At 36.2% G+C, this 21,072-nt stretch overlaps 1 protein-coding gene across 2 annotated transcripts in view; it reads right to left on the bottom strand.

Annotated features, from left to right (window-relative positions):
- Positions 1-5,305: 5,305 nt before the first annotated feature.
- Positions 5,306-21,072, bottom strand: part of LOC140881488 (uncharacterized) — a 29,534-nt gene continuing 13,767 nt past the window's right edge. The window contains exons 13-15 of one of the 2 annotated variants that reach the window (XM_073286844.1): positions 6,832-6,948; positions 5,825-5,951; positions 5,306-5,605 (exon numbers count right to left, since the gene is read on the bottom strand). In XM_073286844.1, the coding sequence (XP_073142945.1) occupies positions 5,372-5,605; positions 5,825-5,951; positions 6,832-6,948 (478 nt within the window). In that variant the 3' untranslated portion in view covers positions 5,306-5,371. The remainder of the gene's footprint in view (positions 5,606-5,824; positions 5,952-6,831; positions 6,949-21,072) is intronic. The other variant, XM_073286845.1, reaches the window with a different exon arrangement.

The following is a 21,072-nucleotide window of genomic DNA, read 5'->3' as shown; positions in this document are numbered from 1 at the left end:
CACCACGTTCTTTGTTAGGGTCAATCGTATTACCCCTAACACTTTTCGGTCAAGAAGCTCCCACTCATCATCCTCCATCTTTTCTGGCTTCACCCCGGATAGAGGTTGATGTAGCTTCTTGCTATACAGATAATCTTTAATCTGTAACCGCCAGAACGTGAAATCTGTACCTCATGAAAAGGTGCTTTGGCAGCGCTGGGGCGCTAAACCTTCGAATTATAATCGAAGGGCAGCGCTGGGAGTGCTGGGGCGCTGCACATTCGAAATTTAATTTTTTTAAATTTTTAAACAAATTTTTAATAAGACATATTCTTTAAATAATCTCAATCAAATATTTCATATCTCCATAATAAAAATCTATTACATTTATTAAATAAACAATATATTAGAATTTCAACATCTTAATATCTTATGACTTAATATTACAAATCTATTACATTTTATTCTACTTCAATCGCATTTCCTCCCGTCGTAGTTCCGGATGTTCCTTCGGTATCATCTTGGTCTTCTTCATCACTTTGAATATGTTGTGTTCGAGTAGCGGCTTTTGACCAATCATTGAGCAAACATTGGGCTTCCAAGTTTTCCGACCTTAAGCTAGAACGTCTCTCGTCCAATGTATTTCCTCCAATACTAAATGCTTGCTCCACTGCAACTGTTGAAACCGGACAAGCTAGAATTTCTTTTGCCATTATAGCCAAAATTGGATATATTTGTGTTTTTTGCGACCACCATCTCAAAATGTCGAAGTTTTCCTCATCTGTATTACTAAAATCAAAGGTAGTGGTAAAATAATTCTCAAGTTCCTGACTGAAACTTGAGGATCCTCGTGGACGTTTTGTCCATTCCCTTAATAAAAGTTGTGCTTTAGTAAGTTTAGAAGTAACATTACTAGTTGCAGTGGATTGTGTTTCATGTGAAACAATTTGTCCACCATATTTGATGTTATATTCATTATAAATATCAAGTAAATAAGTTTTAATATTAAACAAAATCAATGAGATAGAAGGAATCGTTTCCGCAATAGGCTCCAAAGATTCATAATATAATGTTAACATGTCGCTTAAGCCATCTAATTTAAGTCTAGGATCTAAAACAAAAGCACATAAAAAAATTTCAGGAATGAGCAAAAAATATTTTTCCCATTTTGCTTTCATGACGAGAATACATTGAGATAAAACACTATCATTAGAATTAACATGTTCATGAAAAATACAAGCAATGTTACAACAATGTGTTAAAACTAAATGTGAAGTAGGGTAATAAACACCGGATAATTGGTCACTAGCATCATTAAAAACTTTTAAAATTTCACAAATACTAGTGCATATGTTTCATTGATTTGAAAACAAATAAATATCACGAGCTTGAACAAATTGATGAAAAAATGTACATAATAAATCTTTATATTCAAAAGAGGATAATAAAAATTTATATGTTGAATTCCAACGAGTTGGAACATCTCATACAAACCACTTAAGCTTCATACCATTTACTCTACAAAATTTTTCCCATTGCTTCATAACTTGAGGATGCGTCCATAAATAATGAATAGTGTTCCTAATTGGTTGAATATGTATGCTTAAACTTTTTAGTCCATCTTGAACACACAAATTTAAAATATGACATGTGCATCTAATATGAAAAAATTTGTCACCTAGTGATGGTTTACATATTTCAATAAGCTCACTAATACTTAAAGTATTTGCACTAGCATTATCAAAAGACATTGAAAAAACTTTGGTAGTTAGACCATATTCTTCTAAAATAACAAATATAAGTTGCGAAATATTTTATGTCGTGTGTGATTCGTTGAAACATCTATATGCAAGCAACCTTTTTTGAATGTTCCAATTATTATCAATCAAATGACATGTAATACTCATATATGAACAACTTTGCCAATGATCACTCCAAATATCGGAACACAAAGAAAATTTATTATTCAAACTATAAAATTCCTTAATTAATTCTTTCTTTTGATCAACGACTAACTTTTTCATTGTGCGTTTGAGACTATTTCTTGGAATACGTCTAATAGAAGGATTTGCACTTGTAGAAAGCCAATTTTCAAAAGATAATTTATCGCTAAAACTAAAAGAAAGTTGTTCAACCGCACAAAATTTAGCCGTTTCTTCTCTAAATCTAGCTTCGTTATATTTAAATAGTTGAGATTCATTACCTGATTGAGAAGAGAATGCCGGAATTTGAGTTTGACCACGATCAATACCAATTTCCACCGGATGATTTTTCTCGATATGCCGCGTCAAAGTTCCATAACCACCTCCTTTTTTAAATTTGTAACATTTTGAACAATATTTGCATTTGGCTTGCAAATCACCGGAGGGAAGCGTCACCTTGTCGAAGTGTTTGGTGAAGATATCGGATGTCGGGCGAGGCACCGCTCGAGTTTGTCTTTGAGAGGCCGCCGGATCGTTCATACTTTCTTGACTTGCATGATGACGTGGTGGTGGTGGTGGTTGTTCAACTTGTTGTCTTTGTTGCGCCTCTTGTCGAATTTCTTGAATTTCATCATCGGAATATTCAAGATCAAATCCATCGACATTGAATTGAGGATACTCGACCTCGGGTGGTATGATGCTCTTTTCCTTTTCTTTTCCTTTGTCACCCCTACGACTTGATCCCTCTCCGGATATTTGTAATTGTATAAATATGAAAATAAATCAACAATTGACAATAAACCAATAATCAAAACTTGATATTTTTGATAATTCAAGAAATTAAAAGGAATTGAGAATAGAGAGAATGAAGAGAGAATTGTGTAAACAAAATGAAAGGAGGTTGGGGGTATTTATAGATAAAAAGTATGTTTTTTAAAAAATAAATAAATAAAAATAGCCGGTTGACCCGGCGGGTCGGGCGGGTTGACAACGGCCACAAGATCGTGGCCGTTGAATGATCCAACGGCCACTTGCTAGTGGCCGTTGGATCTGGGCTCCCTGATGGGCGCCACGTGTCCAACCCGCCGGGTTGGACCCGTTCAACCCGCCGGGTTGCCGGTTTTCCCTTGGGAAAATCGGGACCGGACCGCCTAGTGGCCGGTCCGGTCCCGGTTCCGGGTCGGGCCCGTTGACCCGGTTAACCGGCCTGTTGACCACGGGCCGGTTCCAGGCCGGGTCTGGGCCCAACCCGGCCCTTGGCCAGGTCTAAGTGGGTGACGAGAGTTGAGATTTACCAGATGGCGGCTGTGACTGTTCTAAATGGATTAGGATTGAATGATATATTAATATACTACAGTACCGTTTGGTACATGATATGAAAGTGGGATGAGACACAAATTTTTACTCATCTCATGTTTCTCTCATTTTTTTGTTAACCCAATGATATCTCATGGCCCGGTATGAGATTAGATGTAGGTTTGATGACAAATACCTCTCCACCCATGGTATTAGTGGAGGATGAGTGCCATATAAGTGACATTGTGTGAAATTGATAATGACAATTAAGAGAATAAACACAATAATCCTACAAAATAAAAAAACATACAAAACAACATATTATTCATAACCATGTCTTGCTTATCCATATCTCATCATGTTTTTATTCATCTATCGTACATCACATCCATGATACCAAACGGTATCTACGGGTATGTTTCTTATGGATGATGAGATAAATAATATATAGATAAGTAATGTATTGTAATAAAAAATAAATAAAAAATGATAGTGAATAAAATATTTGATTTGATTGATAGATTATAGTTGATTTGATTTGATTGATTGAATTTTATATAAAAATTATAAATTACTATTTTATCCTTTTAAAAAATAAATAAAATATAAATAATATTATTTATAGGGGGTAATATAGTAATTTAAATTCAATGATTTGATTGATGTATGATAAATAATTAATGATTTGATTGATGTAATAATTAATAAATGGATAAATAATATGATGAGAAGAACGTATGATTAGAAATGATAAATTTGTACATGGATTATTAATAAGTCTACCAAACATAGCCTACAAGTATTAAATATAATAAATATATATAATATATATATATATTTTAAAATATCGATTAATTCGATTAACGAAATTAAAAAACATACGAAACTTTTGAAAATCAAAATCGAAATTCCAAAATAACCGAATCAAATTTTCAAATTGGTTCAGTTAGGTGGTTAAATCGATTTAACCAAAATTTTGTTCACCCCTATCTGCAATGCATAGTTACCAACATCTTTTGATGTGCGGTTTAATTATTATTATTATTATTTTTTAAATGCAACTTGGACTTCTTGTGATATTCCGTTTGATGACCTTTTTCTTTTCCTTCTTTTAATGTTTTCTTTGGCTGCTTGTGAAAACCATGTCCCAAATTTTGTTTTGTTTTTTTTTTAAAAAAAAATATAAAAGAAAAAATTAATAATTAAGAAATGGCCAAGGAAATAATAATTATATATTATCATCAAATTAATTCATACAAAGTGTATTAGTATTAAAAATAACAAGAACATACAGAAAAATTAAATTAAAAAAGTATGGATGGAATAGTTTAATGATAAGATAATGATTAACATGACTTAAAAAAAATTAATTAACAGTATGTTTAGATGCCTAAAAATGGAATTTGGAATTGGATTTGGATTTGGATTTGGATTTTGAATTCATGGAATTCAAATTTTATTTTGGTGTTTGAAAAAAAGTTAAAATACATATTGGAATATACTAGCATAAATTTTAGGAAAGTGATATTTTGTAAAAAAAATATTAGAAAAACTTAAATTTATAACTAAAGTTTATAAATTTATTATTAGAAATAATTTTATTGTTTTTATAAACCCAAATCCCATGAAATCCGATCAATTTTGTAAGAATTTCACTTAGTTAAATAAAATCCCATGAAATCCCATCAAATATCAATTTCGTTTTAAAATTCCATTTTTTTCAAACACCAAAACATTATTTGCAAATTCAAATCCCACCAAATCCCCTCCAAATCTAATTCACCAAACACAGTATAAATATATTTAAAAAACGTCTTTATAAAATAAATTCCTCACATATTGATGTATATTGGGTTATGGCTCATATGTCCGGCCCATGTTTTCCGTTGGCGCCAAAATTGGAACCAAGACTTTATGAAATTTAAAACTTCTTCTATTTTGCAATCTGAAAAAACAGTGGATATTCTTTTAATCATACAAAATATTCATAATAAAAATTGGTCTTCCTTCTTCACATTAAAGATGAAAACTAATATTTGTTTCAGATTAATCTCAAATCATACTTTGGAAAATGTATACATAGATACAAATAAAGAAAGAACTATAAAACAAGTATATGAAACTATACCAATTGTCCCACTAAGACACAGAATTAGATACAAGCTGAATTTCATCTAAGGACCTTCCAAACGGATGTAATCATACATGATTCCTTGAAATGGGGAAGTAGCATTTGCTTGAGTTAGATAAATTGTGTTGATGTCCCCTTCAACTAGCATTGACCCTTCTATATTCACATTAAACAGCCAATAGAGACCATGGATCCCATGCCTCGCAATTGCGTTGTCCCCTCCTATCAATCCGGTAGTAAATAGTACCGGATTTTGTTCTCGGTTATTGATCCGAATCTGAAACCATGACATCATTAATTTTTATAAGAAAATTTTATATTTGTAATAAATCTCAAATTAGTTTGGGACTTGGGATAATAATATGAATGATTTTATTGGAAACTTATATAGACAAACACTGAATGAATAACTCGAGTCATATGCTGTATGAAATAAGAATTTAACAAAACAATCAATTTCTTTTAAACAATGGCTAAGAGTACCGAATTCACATACCTGCAAATCAGCTCGATTAGCAGATGCAAGAGCTACTCTCAGTTTGTAAGTCTCAGTAGCTTTGACAATGTTGAGTTTAAACTTAATTTGCCACGTGCTGCTTTCATATGTTTTATCTTCTCTTTTTCTGTATTCAATTTCAAACAAGAATATAATTATATAAACATTATATACACACTGCACACACACACACATACACCTATGACCGGAGCTGTCAAAGTGAGTTAGATTTGCTGGGTTGGCCTGCCCTGCACCGCTATATAGGTGGGGGTCCGCGCCAACCCGTCTAGGGATGTAAACGAGCCGAGTTAGTCGTGAGTAACTCGCGAGTAGCTCGGTCAAAACTCGACTCGAGTAGCTCGAACAGCTTTCAATGTATGTGATCGAGTAGCTCGCGAGCTACTCGATCATACATATATATATATATATATATAATATAAATATATAAATATAATATATATAATATTTTATTTATTTATTCATATATTATTTATTTTTATATATTTATTTATTTATTTTTCGAGCTCGAGCTCGAGTAACTCGAACTATAGTCGAGCTCGAGCTCGAGTACGAAATTAATTACTCGATCGAGCTCGAGCTCGAGTTTGAGTAGTCAAATATGAGTCGAGCTCGAGCTCGAGTAGTATGATACTCGGCTCGGCTCAGCTCGGCTAGATTGCACCCCTAAACCCGTCTATATAGTAAGTCGACCCGTCCCTCCCCGTCTCTCCCCGTCAAGTGGTGGGTTACGGGTCAACTCACCCCAACTTGCCAAATATAACTAAAAATTAGCGGGTTGACCTGCCCCGAACCACCAAATATGCGGGTTGGGTTGATAATTTTCCAACCCACCTAAATGGTGGACCGGGGCCCGCCTTGCCAACATACAAGTTTTGGTGGGTTGCGGGTTGGCCCGCCCCGCCGACCAGTTTCGAGAGCTCAGCCTATGACCTATCAAAATATGGCAATCAACTATATATAATGAAATTATGAATGGGAAATTGGACCTGGTTACATGGGAAAAGAACCAATCTGTGGCATAATTGCTCTCCCCAACTGTGTATACCAAATCATCACTTGGATATAATTCACCATATCTTTCCCACAATCCGTATTGTCGAAACCTAATATCCATAATCCAACCATATTGAAAAATATGCAAAAATTTGTTACATTAATATATATATATATATATAGGAATATATATATATATATATATATATATATATATATATATATATATATGACTACATATTTTGGAGAGAATGAAAATTTGAGCAAATAGCATTAAATTTATAACATACCATTCCACATTTTATTAATTTAAACTTATCTTATAAATAGATTCAAATAACCGAATACATAGGATAAAACTATATCTGACCTTCCTAAATCAATCCGACCACACTTTGGATGGAATTATGAATTGAAATCAGAATCACCTCCTTAAAACCATGTATGACTGTTAAAATTCGGTCTGGTTCCTATAATAATAATAAACCAAAACTCGAGAACATAAAAACTTTTGTGAGGTGTCTCATTAGTTAATTTTAGCAGATGGATCTCCTACTCAATATGAGATATTAAAATGTATTATTTTTTTATGTCAAAAATATTATTTTTCACTTTATTTATGGATCGAGTCAATCTTTCTCACGAACATGATATTTTCAAAATTCCGACTCTTTCCGAATCCCATCACATTCCCGTTCCGAAAAAATCTCAACCCGACATTTTTTCGACCCGAAATTTTTGGATTTTTTCCAACCCGATTAATATCGGGAGAGGAATCGAGAATAAAACCTTATCCCGATGGTATTCTCGACTTCTCCTGAAATAATATTATAATATATTTTATTAATAGATTGAGCTAAATATTATTGGATTTCAACTCATATAAAAATTAATTGTAGACTTAATTCACATAATTGTTTATTGTTGAAACGATCGAATTGTAGAATCACGAAATGACATTTTATTTTTGTGTATTTTTTAAATTAAATTAATAATTTAATTAATTAAAATTTATAATTATCAAATTAGAACAAATATGTAGAATAAGAGATGCAATTTGAAAATCCATTAAAAAAATTATCTAGTAAATTGTATCCAAATATTTTATTAATAATCATTCGATGCACACTATGATGTTCTTATCTTGACAAAATCTTAGCATTATTCGTAATATTTTAATATTATAAGTTTTAAGTTGAATATTTATTTATTTATTTAAAATTATTAGTTTCTAAATAGTATTTTTTAAATAAAATAATCACAATTTATTTTTGTTTTTGAACGAAATCTTTAACATGAAAAAAAAATCGGGATTTCTTCTCTATAGAGACGGGATCCCAAACATTCGAGTCTCGAAGTATATCGATACGGGATCGGGAGGAAAAAATTTTCCCGATTCTTTTCGAAATGAGAATTAGGTAAGAAGGTTACGGGATGAGTCCCAAAACTATAAGATTTCCCCCCTTAATCAACTACAAGGATACCAAGAGGATAGTGACAACCTCTTTTAATGCATTCCTTATTGCTCTACCCTATTCCACCCCAACTCACAACCACAAGAGACATTTATAAACATAAATCAATGTGAAGTTTTAATATCTAGAATCTGTAAATAGATCATACATAATTCAACTACTTCATTCATATAAATTAGATTTATCCATTTCCTGTTTGTATTTCATAAAAAAAATTAAAAATTTGTAAATAAATATTGAATAATTAGCCTTTGGGGACATTGTAATTTTGCCCCTTGTAATTTTTATTTTTGAAATATTTGATCCTTTTGTTATAAAATTTCGTCTTCATCCACTATCAATGTTATTTCTATAATTTTAGTCATTTTTAGTTATAGAGCTGAGATGACGTTGACATGAGGCTTATGTGCAATGTCACATTAACAACTCAATGGGAAAAAAATATGGAATTTACAAAAATTAGACTAAGACTGAAATTTAAAAATATAGACCTAATAGAAAAGAGGTAAACGTACATGATCAAACTTGAAAATTTTCTCTTGACTTTATTTAGCATGATCATCATCTCATGAATATATAGTACCATATTTTTACAAGACCATAAAAACAAAATTTGACTCAACTCGATGCAAATCGTAACCACCATGCAATAATAATCTAAGGGAGTATATGTGTATTAACTCAGTCTCATTTTACAAGATTAGATGACTAAAAATGATTAAGTATTGATTAAATACTTAATTTGGATTTAAATATAAATTTTTGGATATTTTGTCTCGGGCGAGATCGGAAGGTCTGAAACACTTCGAAATCAAGGATCCATGTTCGGAAGCCAAGGGCGCGATCGGAGCTTCCGAACTCCAGAAGTGAGGTGTCCGATGTGTTGTCAACAACATTTCGACACATGGCGATGATCGGAGCTTCCGAAAAACCAATCGGAGCATCCGATGATTTGGAACAACATATGGCAATGACTTTGACACTTGTTTGAGATTGCATAGGATCAGATCTTTCAAAGACCCGATCGGAAGTTTCGATCAGAGCAACAGGCAACTTGTCCATGCATGCAGGATCGGAACTTCCGATCTCCAGTTCGGATGTTCTGATCTTCGCCTATAAATAGGACATCCTAGAATCATATTTTCACACCAAATTCAAGTCTCTCTCTGTCTCTCTCTCTCTCTCTCTCTCTCTCTCTGTCTCTGTCTCTCTCTCTCTCTCTCTCTCTCTCGTATTTATTTAGAGATTTTAGTGGTTTCCATCCTTTTTTGGCGAGGTACGGACTTTGACGAGGCGTTTCCAGAGTCGTAGCGGAGTTGTGCCCAAGTTCTGGGGCAATCGACATCAACGAACTATCGACGGATGGAGGTATACCCTAGTTCCTATAAATAGTTCGGAAGTATCTGTTAGCTTAGTTAAGGCTTTTAGATGATGATTAGTTATAAAGTAATCTTGTGATTATAAGCTTGGACAGTAGAGCTGGTATAGCCTATCTGATTTTATTGAGGTACGAAAGTACTGTTTAAGATACCCTGATTGAGTATACATTTCCTATGTGTTTCATGGTTTATATGTCATGATTTATATGACATAATTTTATCTGCATATTTTATGTTACAATATTATGTTTCACGCATTATCATATTGAGCTTTTATCCTTGAGATAGCCTGCAGTAGGGTGCTCACCCTAAGTGTTAGTGGATGGTTAGACACATGGACTCGTGATCAGGTCACCTATATCCACTGTTGGGTATGTGAGCCACCTCCTGGTGTGACGATGTAGAGTGCTACATACCTTGGGCCCGAGTCTGTTGAGAAGTATTCTTGACCTTGAGTCTTGGTAACCCGTACACTCGCATTCATGCTCACATAATATTTGTATACTCATAATCTACTGTCGAGCGTAGTTTTAACACGTCCATGTTTCTGTGTTTTTTGGACACCCCATTCGATGGGACTTGCCTCAGGTTGTGGACGAAGCAGGAGGCTCAGGAAGGACTTAGTTGCAGGTTTTGGCAGCTAGTGGGAGTTAGTTCAGCAGGGCTTTTTGTCTATATTTTGCTGGTTGGATACTGAGTATTTTTATTCGATATGGTTGTACTAAATTCAGTATTTACAGATTCAATACCTTGGGTTGTAATATTGTTTTAGTTTCCATTGTGTTTTATCCGGTTATGTTTTACTTAAGATTATTGCATGATTAAGCTTTTGATTAGTAGGTGATTACGGTGTGAGTCACTATATTTATGATATCAGAGCATGCATTGAATTGGGATCTAGATAAACAGTCTTGAGGTTTAATTTTGTTACTTTATCAGATGGCTGGTCATGGAGATGAGAGTCATGGGAGTATAGGTAGCCGTTGGGGAGACGACGAGCGAGCGCTACCTCGGAGACATCATCACCATAGGAATGACAGTCACATATTTGACTTGCGTAGGTTTATGCAGATGGCTCCTTAGCCATTGGAGGGCGGCGAAACTCCAGAGGTTGCTGAGAATTGGCTGGAAGGGATGGAGAAATGTTTCGAAGTGTACCGTTGCACTGATGAGCAGAAGATGCAGGCGGTCAAATTCCTTCTACAAGGAAGTGCTCGCAAGTGGTGGAGTTCTACTTCCACACCTTTTATATTTTAGCGAGATTCAGCAACTTGGGGGGAATTCCATATGGCGTTCCGAGAGTTGTAATTTCCTGCAGCACTCTACCCGGCAAAGATGAATGAGCTGATGATTTTGAAGCAGGACAACATGTCCATTGAAGAGTACCAGCAGAAGTTCTTTGAGCTGCTATCTTATTGCTCGTATGTGGCCAACAGCTCAGAAGTCAAGTATGATTTGTTCTTGCAAGACCTTAACCCGGAGATTTATGCGCAAGTAGCTATTAGTGACGATCCGACGTCGTATGAAGTGTTGGTGAACCGTTGTCACCAAGCTGAGAACACTCTCAAGAGGAACCGGAACTTCTCTTCCTCTTTTCGACCATGTAGCTCTTTGGGTCCTCGAGCCCAGTCTCTTAAGAAGTTTGTTTCCACTTCTTCATCTTCTGGATCTGATGGTGTCATGCAAGAGGTCAGTGTAATCATTGTGGTAAGGATCACCCGTTAGAGAAATGTCGTAAAGCTGCGGGGGCTTGTTTTCGTTGTGGGGGAGATTGGTCATCTCAAGAGGGATTGTCCACAGGTCGGGGGAGCATGTTCTAGTTCAGGTTCTCATACTACAGTTCAGCAGAGGCCACTAGTGCAATCATCGGGATGTTTTAATCTGCACCTCGTAATTCGAGCCAAGTGTTTGCACTGAGGCATTACCAAGCTGTGGAGGACAATTGTAACGCCCGAAATTATTTAATTTTAATCCGAGAATATTTAATTTGGGAATATTTAGAGTTTTGATTTAAATTCTAATATTCTTAAATTATTTAGGATTGAAATTGAATGAAATGAGAGGCTGAGGATTAAATTGCAATTATTGAAGACTTGAGGGGCCAAAGTGCAAATATTGGAAATTTTGTTGGACACTTGTTATTCTAAGATGTATTCACGTGTTTGACATCAATGTTCATCAGAAATTTCAGAGGTAGAACCGAGAGTGCAAAAGAAAGGAACCCCAAGCTTCTTCTTCATCTTCCAATTGCCATATCTTTTGTTCCGGTTACCCGAATTCGATTCCAAAAAGTGTTCTGAACTCCTTGCAAGAAGGGCTTCGATTTTATGTAAGTCTTTATGTCTTTTATTATGTTTTGAGAATCTTGAAATGGCAGAGATCAGTACGTTTGGTTGGGTATGAGTTTTTGAAGCGTTGTATCGTTTATTTTCAAAACCGAATCGACGAACGGCTATTGATTGTAGTCTTATGAGTTCCAGCGGGTAAATTGAGTTATATACCTACTGATATGCTGGGTTTTTATTGATATAAAGATGATAGATGATGTTTATGATTGTTAGAATTGTTATAGTTGATTTGCGGATTGCCGAATTTAGCCGTTACGTAGTCGCACTTATGATTTGAGATTGTTTTGTTATCTTATACTTGAGCTTCCATTGACATGAGTTAAAGCTGATGCTTCATTGGTAAAAATGCTGTGATTTCAGTTCATAAATAGGGGACGTCAACTCGAGAATCCCAATTTTGAAACCGGTAGAAGAAAGAACAAGGTTTGTAGCCTTTTTGCTTTGAAGTTGGGTTGAAGATTGAGCAAAATTTTAACACAAGGTGGTGTGGTTATTTGTTCAGATTTGGATATCTTGGAGATAGTTTGAAACCATACTTGAAAGGTAAAAGTGGACTTCTATTTGAATGGGATTAAAACTCGAGATGGTTTGTATCGAGTTTCCTAAATCACATACGTATTTGATTATTTGCTCTTATGTGTTTTATGTGACTTGTATTGAGTATATGATGTTAATGAATGCTACACTGATATTATATGTTGCATTCATCTTGTGAGACTTACTCCTTGATTTTGAAATGAACGAAATCGTTCGATTAGATGATTTGAGGAACTATATATGTATGGCCTGGGTGGTTGAGTTAGCCTAGCATTTGATTTACATGTATGGTGGCTTCAAAGTATAGAAAAGTAAGATAAGTAGCCCCACCTCGATCAGGAGTGTAGGTGGTTTAGTTACGATATCTTCTTCTCGGGATCCCAACCAATGAAATGAGAGATTCGTTGAGAGTAACCTGTTTTAAAGCATGCATTGTATTTTATTTATATCATGAGTTTGATATATATAAATTGATTTGCATGTTAGTTGCTTTTACTGGGAAATATGTTTCTCACCAGAGTTATCCGGCTGTTGTTGTGTTAGTATGTGTGCATAACAACAGGTGGTTCAGGAACAGGGAAAGGACGGGCTTGACAAATTGAGACTTGAGAGATTAGCGTGATGATCTGGTGTAGATATGAAGTTGCTGTCATATTATGTTAGTTTCAAGGACTATGCTTGTATAGAACTTAGACTTGAACTTTAGTCTAGATTGTTGCTACTTGACCTTGTAATTACACTTGAATTAGTTGTGTTACTCTTGCCTTGAGATGTGGATATGATCTTGTTAATAGCTTCACTCACCTTTGTTAATGGTTCTTGAAACTTGTATGATGTTTATAGCATATGATTTGAGTTTGTAAAATGGATCTAGGATAGCTTTGACAGCAGCTGTGTGTGTGCAGAAAGTTTTTGGCCGTTTGGCCAGCGCACGGGCGAGCCCTTGCTAGCGCGCATGCAGGGCAAGCCAAGGGGGCCGCTGCCCCATTGAACTGCACACGCGCGAGGGGTGACCCCGCGCGCGCACAGGTCACTCTTATAAATTTTTTTTTTTTTTAGGCTTTTGATCTTAGCCTTAATCCATGAACCTTGGACTATTATTTTGATTTGAGAGCTTAAGAACCGGGTCGTCACAACAGGTGGTATCAGAGCGATAAAATTCTGGACTGAGATAGATAGTGAGTGGGGTAGATCGAGTCTTCTTCCTTACTTACTTATTTTATCATGCTATGATTTATTTACATAATTGAATTACATGTTGTAAATGCTAGCATGTTTTGCTTTCAAGTAATTGATTACATGATTTTGTATTTTTATTTGAAAGTATGTTTTACGTTTGTTGAAGACGCATTCTTACTGGAATATCTGAAATGATTTGAGGCATGTGTTCTGTTGTTTTATGACATGCTACCTGATTATCTGAATTGATTGGAAGCATATTTTGAATGAGTACCTTGATTATTATTTATTTAATATTGAATCAGAACCGTGTCTTGATCAGAGATAAGATGATCAGAGGAGGACTGAGATATATGTGATGATTATGGTATCCTAACCATTTTGATAATCAGATATGTCTCGACGACCAGGACGACCACCTCTTAGACCACAAGTTCCTACTCCTATGCTAGAACAGACAGTTGTAACACCGACAGTGCCACAAACTACAGAAATTCCTAGCACTGAACAAGGAAGTACCTCTTGAGACATGAGAGATATGACTGCCACTCCAATGGAAACATTGCTTAAACGATTTCAATCCTACAAGCCGCCAACACTAAAGGGTATTGAGAATGCGGTTGAGTGTGAAGGTTTGCTCGATGATATGGAAATGTTATTTGATTCCCTTGATTACGGTGATGAACGAAGAGTCAGATTGATAGGGCACCAGTTGCATGAGGTTGCAAAGAATTGGTGGATCACAACCAAGAGAGCTCTGGAGCGTAGAGGGACTGTACTTACCTGGAAAGTCTTCAAAACTGAATTTTATCAACGTTTCTTCCCAGTGTCTTACCGCAAAGACAAGGGTGCTGAATTTTCTAATCTGAAGCAGGGAAACTTAAACATTGAAGAATATGTTGCAAAGTTTTCTACCTTGCTACGCTTTGCTCCGCATGTTGCTGATAGTGACGAGGCAATGGCTGATCAGTTCATTAATGGATTGAATCCAGATGTCTTTACTTTGGTGAACACAGGGCGACCGAATACTTTCGCTGATGCTCTGAACAGTGCCAAAGGAGCGGAAGCTGGTTTGATAAAGCAGCGAGGAGTTTCGTATGCCGATCAGCCTCAGAGACAGTCACAACCTCCGACTCAGGTTCCACAACAACCTCCTCAATTTGAAAATGGTGGTAGTAGCAGTGGTAAGAAGGGATATTTGCAAGCACGAGGAAGCCAGTTTAAAAAGTCAGGGAGTAGTTCTTCGAGTTCCAGTGGCTCAAAACCGAAGTCAGAAGTGTATTGTAGCAGTTGTGGTGGAAATCATCCGACTGATCAGTGTCGAGGTGTATCTGGTAATTGTCACATATGCCATCAGACTGGCCATTTTGCGAGGGTGTGTCCTCAGAGAGGTTCTGGAAGATCACGAGGTACAGAGTCATCACGATCAGTGACTCAGCCTGAGAGGCAAACATCTTCTGTTCATTCCTTCCAATTATCACATCCACAACAATAGACAAGGCTAGGAGGGAGTCAGACAGGTAGTCAACCCTCAAGACAACAGGCTCATGTGTTTGCACTGACTGAAGAAAAGGCACAGGGAGCACCAGATGATGTGATTGCAGGTAACTGTTCTCTTTGTGGTTATCCTGCATATGTATTGATAGATACAGGTGCATCTCATACGTTTATCTCTGAACAATTTGCATTATTACATGCTTTGCCTGTTGAATCATTACCTGTTGTAGTATCTATCTCTTCACCTTTGAGGAGAGGTCTTATATCCATGCAGACGATTAAAAATTGCTTGCTACAGTATGATGGTAATGGGATAGAGATAGACTGTATTGTGCTTGGTTTGTCTGATTTTGACTGCATTATCGGGATTGATATGCTAACCAAGTACAGAGCTACCGTAGACTGTTTTCAGAAAGTGGTGAGGTTCCGACCTGAAAATGGTAAGGGTTCTCGTGCTAAGATTCCTCTGATTTCAGTATTATCTATGACTCAACTTTTACAGAAAGGAGCAGAGGGATTTATTGTATATACAGTTGATGTCCTGAAAACTAGCCCGAACCTGGCTGATTTGCCAGTGGTTAGTGAATTTGCGGACGTTTTCCCTGATGAAATTTCATGATTACCTCCGTATCGTAAGATAGATTTTAGCATAGAACTTATGCCAGGTACTGTACCGATTTCTAAAGCACCTTATCGAATGACACCAGTTGAATTGAAAGAATTGAAACAATTGGAAGATTTACTGGCCAAGGGATACATTCGACCCAGTGTTTCTCCTTGGGGTGCTCCAGTATTATTTGTCAAAAAGAAAAACGGTTCCATGAGATTGTGTATCGACTACCGGCAACTGAGCAAGGCAACGGTAAAGAATAAATATCCTTTGCCTTGTATTGATGATTTGTTTGATCAGTTGCAGGGTTCTGCTGTTTATTCCAAAATCGATCTGAGATCTGGCTACCATCAGCTGAGAGTTATAGATTCTGATATTCCAAAAACTACTTTCAGAACCAGGTATGGCCACTATGAGTTTATAGTTATGTTGTTTGGTCTGACGAATGCTCCAGCTGTGTTTATGGCTTTGATGAACCGTGTTTTTCAGAAATATCTTGATGAATTCGTTATAATTTTTATTGATGATATTCTGATATAATTGAAGAATCTGATTGATCATTCAGAGCATTTGAGAACTGTGTTAAAGACTCTGAAAGCTGAGAAACTGTATGCTAAACTGTCGAAATGTGAGTTTTGGCTAAAACAGGTTGTCTTTCTTGGACATATTATATCCGGAGATGGTATATCTGTTGATCCAAGTAAAGTCGAGGCTGTGATTAACTGGTCTAGACCAACATCTGTTCCTGAGATACGTAGTTTCATGGGTTTGGCTGGGTATTATTACCGTTTTATTAAAGATTTTTCTAGTATTGCAAAGCCAATTACTCAGTGAACTCAGAAGAATGCTCCATTTATCTGGTCTGAAGCTTGTGAATCCAGTTTTCTTGAGTTAAAGAAACGACTGACCAGTGCACCAGTCTTGACGATTCCTTCAGGTACTGGTGGTTTTACTGTTTATTGTGATGCATCTCATCGAGGCTTAGGATGTGTATTGACGCAGCGAGGGCATGTGATTGCTTATGCCTCGAGATAGTTGAAGCCTCACGAGACCAGATACCCGATTCATGATCTTGAATTGGCCGCCATTGTATTTGCTTTGAAGATTTGGCGACACTATCTGTATGGGGAACAATTTGAGATTTATTTTGATCACAAGAGTCTGAAAATATTTGTTTTCACAATCAGAACTGAATATGAGACAGCGTAGATGGCTTGATTTGCTTAAAGATTTTGATTGTGAGATTAAATACTATCCGGGAAAATCCAATGCAGCTGCTGATGCACTGAGTCGAAAGGTATGTTCTTTGTCTCTATCGACAATTGGTGTATCACATTTGATTGAAGAGTGTTGTCTTTCTGGTTTAGTATTTGAGACGAATTGTCAATCTCTTCGACTTTAACAAATTCAAGTTGAACCAGAGTTACTTTTGAGAATTAAAGATGCTCAGAAACTTGATCAGAATGTGCAGAATTCAATTGAGAAAGTCCGGTCAGGGCATGTATCTGAATACCAGGTTTGAAATGAGCTTTTATATGTAAACAATCGCCTGGTAGTGCCTGATATTTCTGATGTACGAAACAAATCTTGAAAGAGGCGCATTGTAGTCGTTATAGCATTCATCCTGGTGGCAGGAAGATGTACAATGATCTAAAGATGCAATACTGGTGGAAACAAATGAAGTCAGATATCACTGATTTTGTTTCTCGATGTCTTAATTGCCAACATGTGAAGGCAGAAAGAAAGAAACCGCCTGGTTTGTTGCATAGTTTATCAGTACCTTTATGGAAATGAGATCATATTTCCATGGACTTCGTGACGAAGTTACCTCGATCTGCTAGATGTTGCGATGCTATCTGGGTGATTATTGATAAATTGACAAAATCAGCGTGTTTTATTCCTTATCGTATGACGTATAAAATTGACCAGATGGCAGAGATTTATGTCCGAGAAGTTGTTAGATTTCATGGAGTGCCTAAGTCTATTGTATTAGATCGTGATCCTCGATTTACATCACACTTCTGGCACAACTTACAGAGTGCTTTAGGTACTCAGCTACACTTGAGCACAACCTATCATCCACAGACAGACGGATAGTCTGAGCGTACTATTCATACCCTGGAAGATATGTTGAGAGCTGTAGTGCTTGATTTTGGCACTAGTTGGCAAGATTCACGGGCACTTTGTGAATTCTCGTACAACAACAGCTATCAATCGAGTATTGAAATAGTTCCGTTTGAAGCTTTGTATGGTAAGAGGTGTCGATCTCCTCTTTACTGGGATGATATTTCAAAGGTACCTGACGTTGGACCTGATATGATTCGAGATATGACAAAAAAGGTGAAGATTATTCAGAAAAGGATGAAGACAGCTCAGGACAGACAAGCAAAATATGCCAATATTCGACGTCGACCTTTGTCTTTTGAACAGGGGGATAGGGTGTTTCTGATGATTTCTCCGTTCAGAGGCACTGTACGATTTGGCAAGCGAGGGAAGTTGTCTCCACGCTATATTGGTCCGTATGAAATCCTTGAGAAGATAGGCAATCATGCCTATCGATTAGCTCTTCCTCCGTCTTTACCTGGAATACATGATGTCTTTCATGTATCGATGCTTCGAAAATATCTTGCTGATGAATCTCATTTGCTTCAATCTGATGAGGCTGAACTCGACGAAACCTTGAGTTATTTTGAAAAGCCAATTCAGATTCTTGATCGTAAGGAGAAGCAACTTCGAACAAAGACTATTCCGCTTGTGAAAATTCAGTGGAGTTGTCATGTTATTGAAGTAGCAACCTGGGAGACGGAATCGGATATGCGACAACGATTTCCAGAAATGTTTCAATGATGTGAGTTTTTGTTCTTCATTCTTTCTGTTATCTGTTTTATATTTTGTGCTGATAGTACTTGAGATTTCGAGGACGAAATCATGTCTTAGCGGGGGAGAATTGTAACGCCCGGAATTATTTAATTTTAATCCGAGAATATTTAATTTGAGAATATTTAGAGTTTTGATTTAAATTCTAATATTCTTAAATTATTTAGGATTGAAATTGAATGAAATCAGAGGCTGAGGATTAAATTGCAATTATTGAAGACTTGAGGGGCCAAAGTGTAAATATTGGAAATTTTGTTGGACACTTGTTATTCTGAAATATATTCACGTGTTTGACATCAATGTTCATCAGAAATTTCAGAGGTAGAACCGAGAGTGAAAAAGAAAGGATCCCCAAGCTTCTTCTTCATCTTCCAATTGTCGTATCTTTTGTTCCGGTTACCCGAATTCAATTTCGAAAAGTGTTCTGAACTCCTTGCAAGAAGGACTTCGATTTTATGTAAGTCTTTATGTCTTTTATTATGTTTTGAGAATATGTAAATGGCAGAGATCAGTACGTTTGGTTGGGTATGAGTTTTTGAAGCGTTGTATCGTTTATTTTCAAAACCGAATCGACGAACGGCTATTGATTGTAGTCTTATGAGTTCCAGCGGGTGAATTGAATTATATACCTACTGATATTCTGGGTTTTTATTGATATAAAGATGATAGATGATGTTTATGATTGTTAGAATTGTTATAGTTGATTTGCGGATTGCCGAATTTAGCCGTTACGCCATCGAACTTATGATTTGAGACTGTTTTATTATCTTATACTTGAGCTGCCATTGACATGAGTTAAAGTTGATGCTTCCTTGGTAAACATGCTGTGATTTCAGTTCATAAACAGGGGACGTCAACTCGAGAATCTCTATTTTGAAACCGGTAGAAGAAAGAACAAGGTTTGTAGCCTTTTTGCTTTGAAGTTGGGTTGAAGATTGAGCAGAATTTTAACACAAGGTGGTGTGGTTATTTGTTCAGATTTGGATAGCTTGAAGATAGTTTGAAACCATACTTGAAAGGTAAAAGTGGACTTCTATTTGCATGGGATTAAAACTCAAGATGGTTTGTATCGAGTTCCCTAAATCACATACGTATTTGATTATTTGCTCTTATGTGTTTTATGTGACTTGTTGATTGAGTATTTGATTTTAATCAATGCTACACTGATATTATATGTTGCATTCATCTTGTGAGACTTACTCCTTGATTTTGAAATGAACGGAATCGTTCGATTAGACGATTTGAGGAACTATATATGTATGGCCTGGATGGTTGAGTTAGCCTAGCGTCTGATTTACATGTATGATGGCTTCAAAGTCTAGAGAAGTAAGATAAGTAGCCCCATCTCGATCGGTAGTGTTGGTGGTTTAGTTACGATATCTTCTTCTCGGGATCCCAACCGATAAAATGAGAGATTCGTTGAGAGTAACCTGTTTTAAAGCATGCACTGTATTTTATTTATATCATGAGTTTGATATATATAAAGTGATTTGCATGTTAGTTGCATTTACTGGAAAATATGTTTCTCACCGGAGTTATCCGGCTGTTGTTGTGTTTGTATGTGTGCATAACAACAGGTGGTTCAGGAACAGGGCAAAGACGGGCTTGACAAATCGAGACTTGAGAGATTAGCGTGATGATCCGGTGTAGATATGAAGTTGCTATCATATTATGTTAGTTTCAAGGGCTATTCTTGTATAGAACTTAGACTTGAAATTTAGTCTAGAGTGTTGCTACTTGACCTTGTAATTACACTTGAATTAGTTGTGTTACTCTTGCCTTGAGATGTGGATATGATCTTGTTAATAGCTTCACTCACCTTTGTTAATGGTTCTTGAAACTTGTATGATGTTTATAGCATATGATTGAGCTTGTAAAATGGATCTAGGATAGCTTTGACAGCAGCTGTGTGTGTGCAGAAAGTTTTTGGCCGTTTGGCCTGCGCACGGGCGAGCCCTTGCTCACGCGCGCGCAGGCCAAGCCAAGGGGGCCGCTGCCCCATTGAACTGCGCACGCGCAGATCACTCTTATAAAAAAAAAAAAAAAATTTAGGCTTTTGATCTTAGCCTTAATCCATGAACCTTGGACTATTATTTTGATTTGAGAGCTTAAGAACCGGGTCGTCACAACAATGCGAAAGTGATAGCGGGTACGTTTATTTTATGTGGTATCCTGCTTTTGTTCTTATTGATACTGGTGTATCTCATTCCTTTATATCTGCACATTTTGTCAAACGTCACAATTTACCTTATGTTACCCAATGTTCTAAAAAGCTTGATTAAGTTTCGCTTAATCTTGCTTAAGCTCGAAGTTTCTCTAAAACGCTTCGCTT

The sequence above is a fragment of the Henckelia pumila genome, chromosome 2 (genome assembly GCF_033568475.1).
Source record: "Henckelia pumila isolate YLH828 chromosome 2, ASM3356847v2, whole genome shotgun sequence".
Classification (NCBI taxonomy): domain Eukaryota; kingdom Viridiplantae; phylum Streptophyta; class Magnoliopsida; order Lamiales; family Gesneriaceae; genus Henckelia; species Henckelia pumila.
The sequence above is the reverse complement of the archived record's forward strand: the minus strand, read 5'-3'. Positions and strand labels throughout refer to the sequence as shown.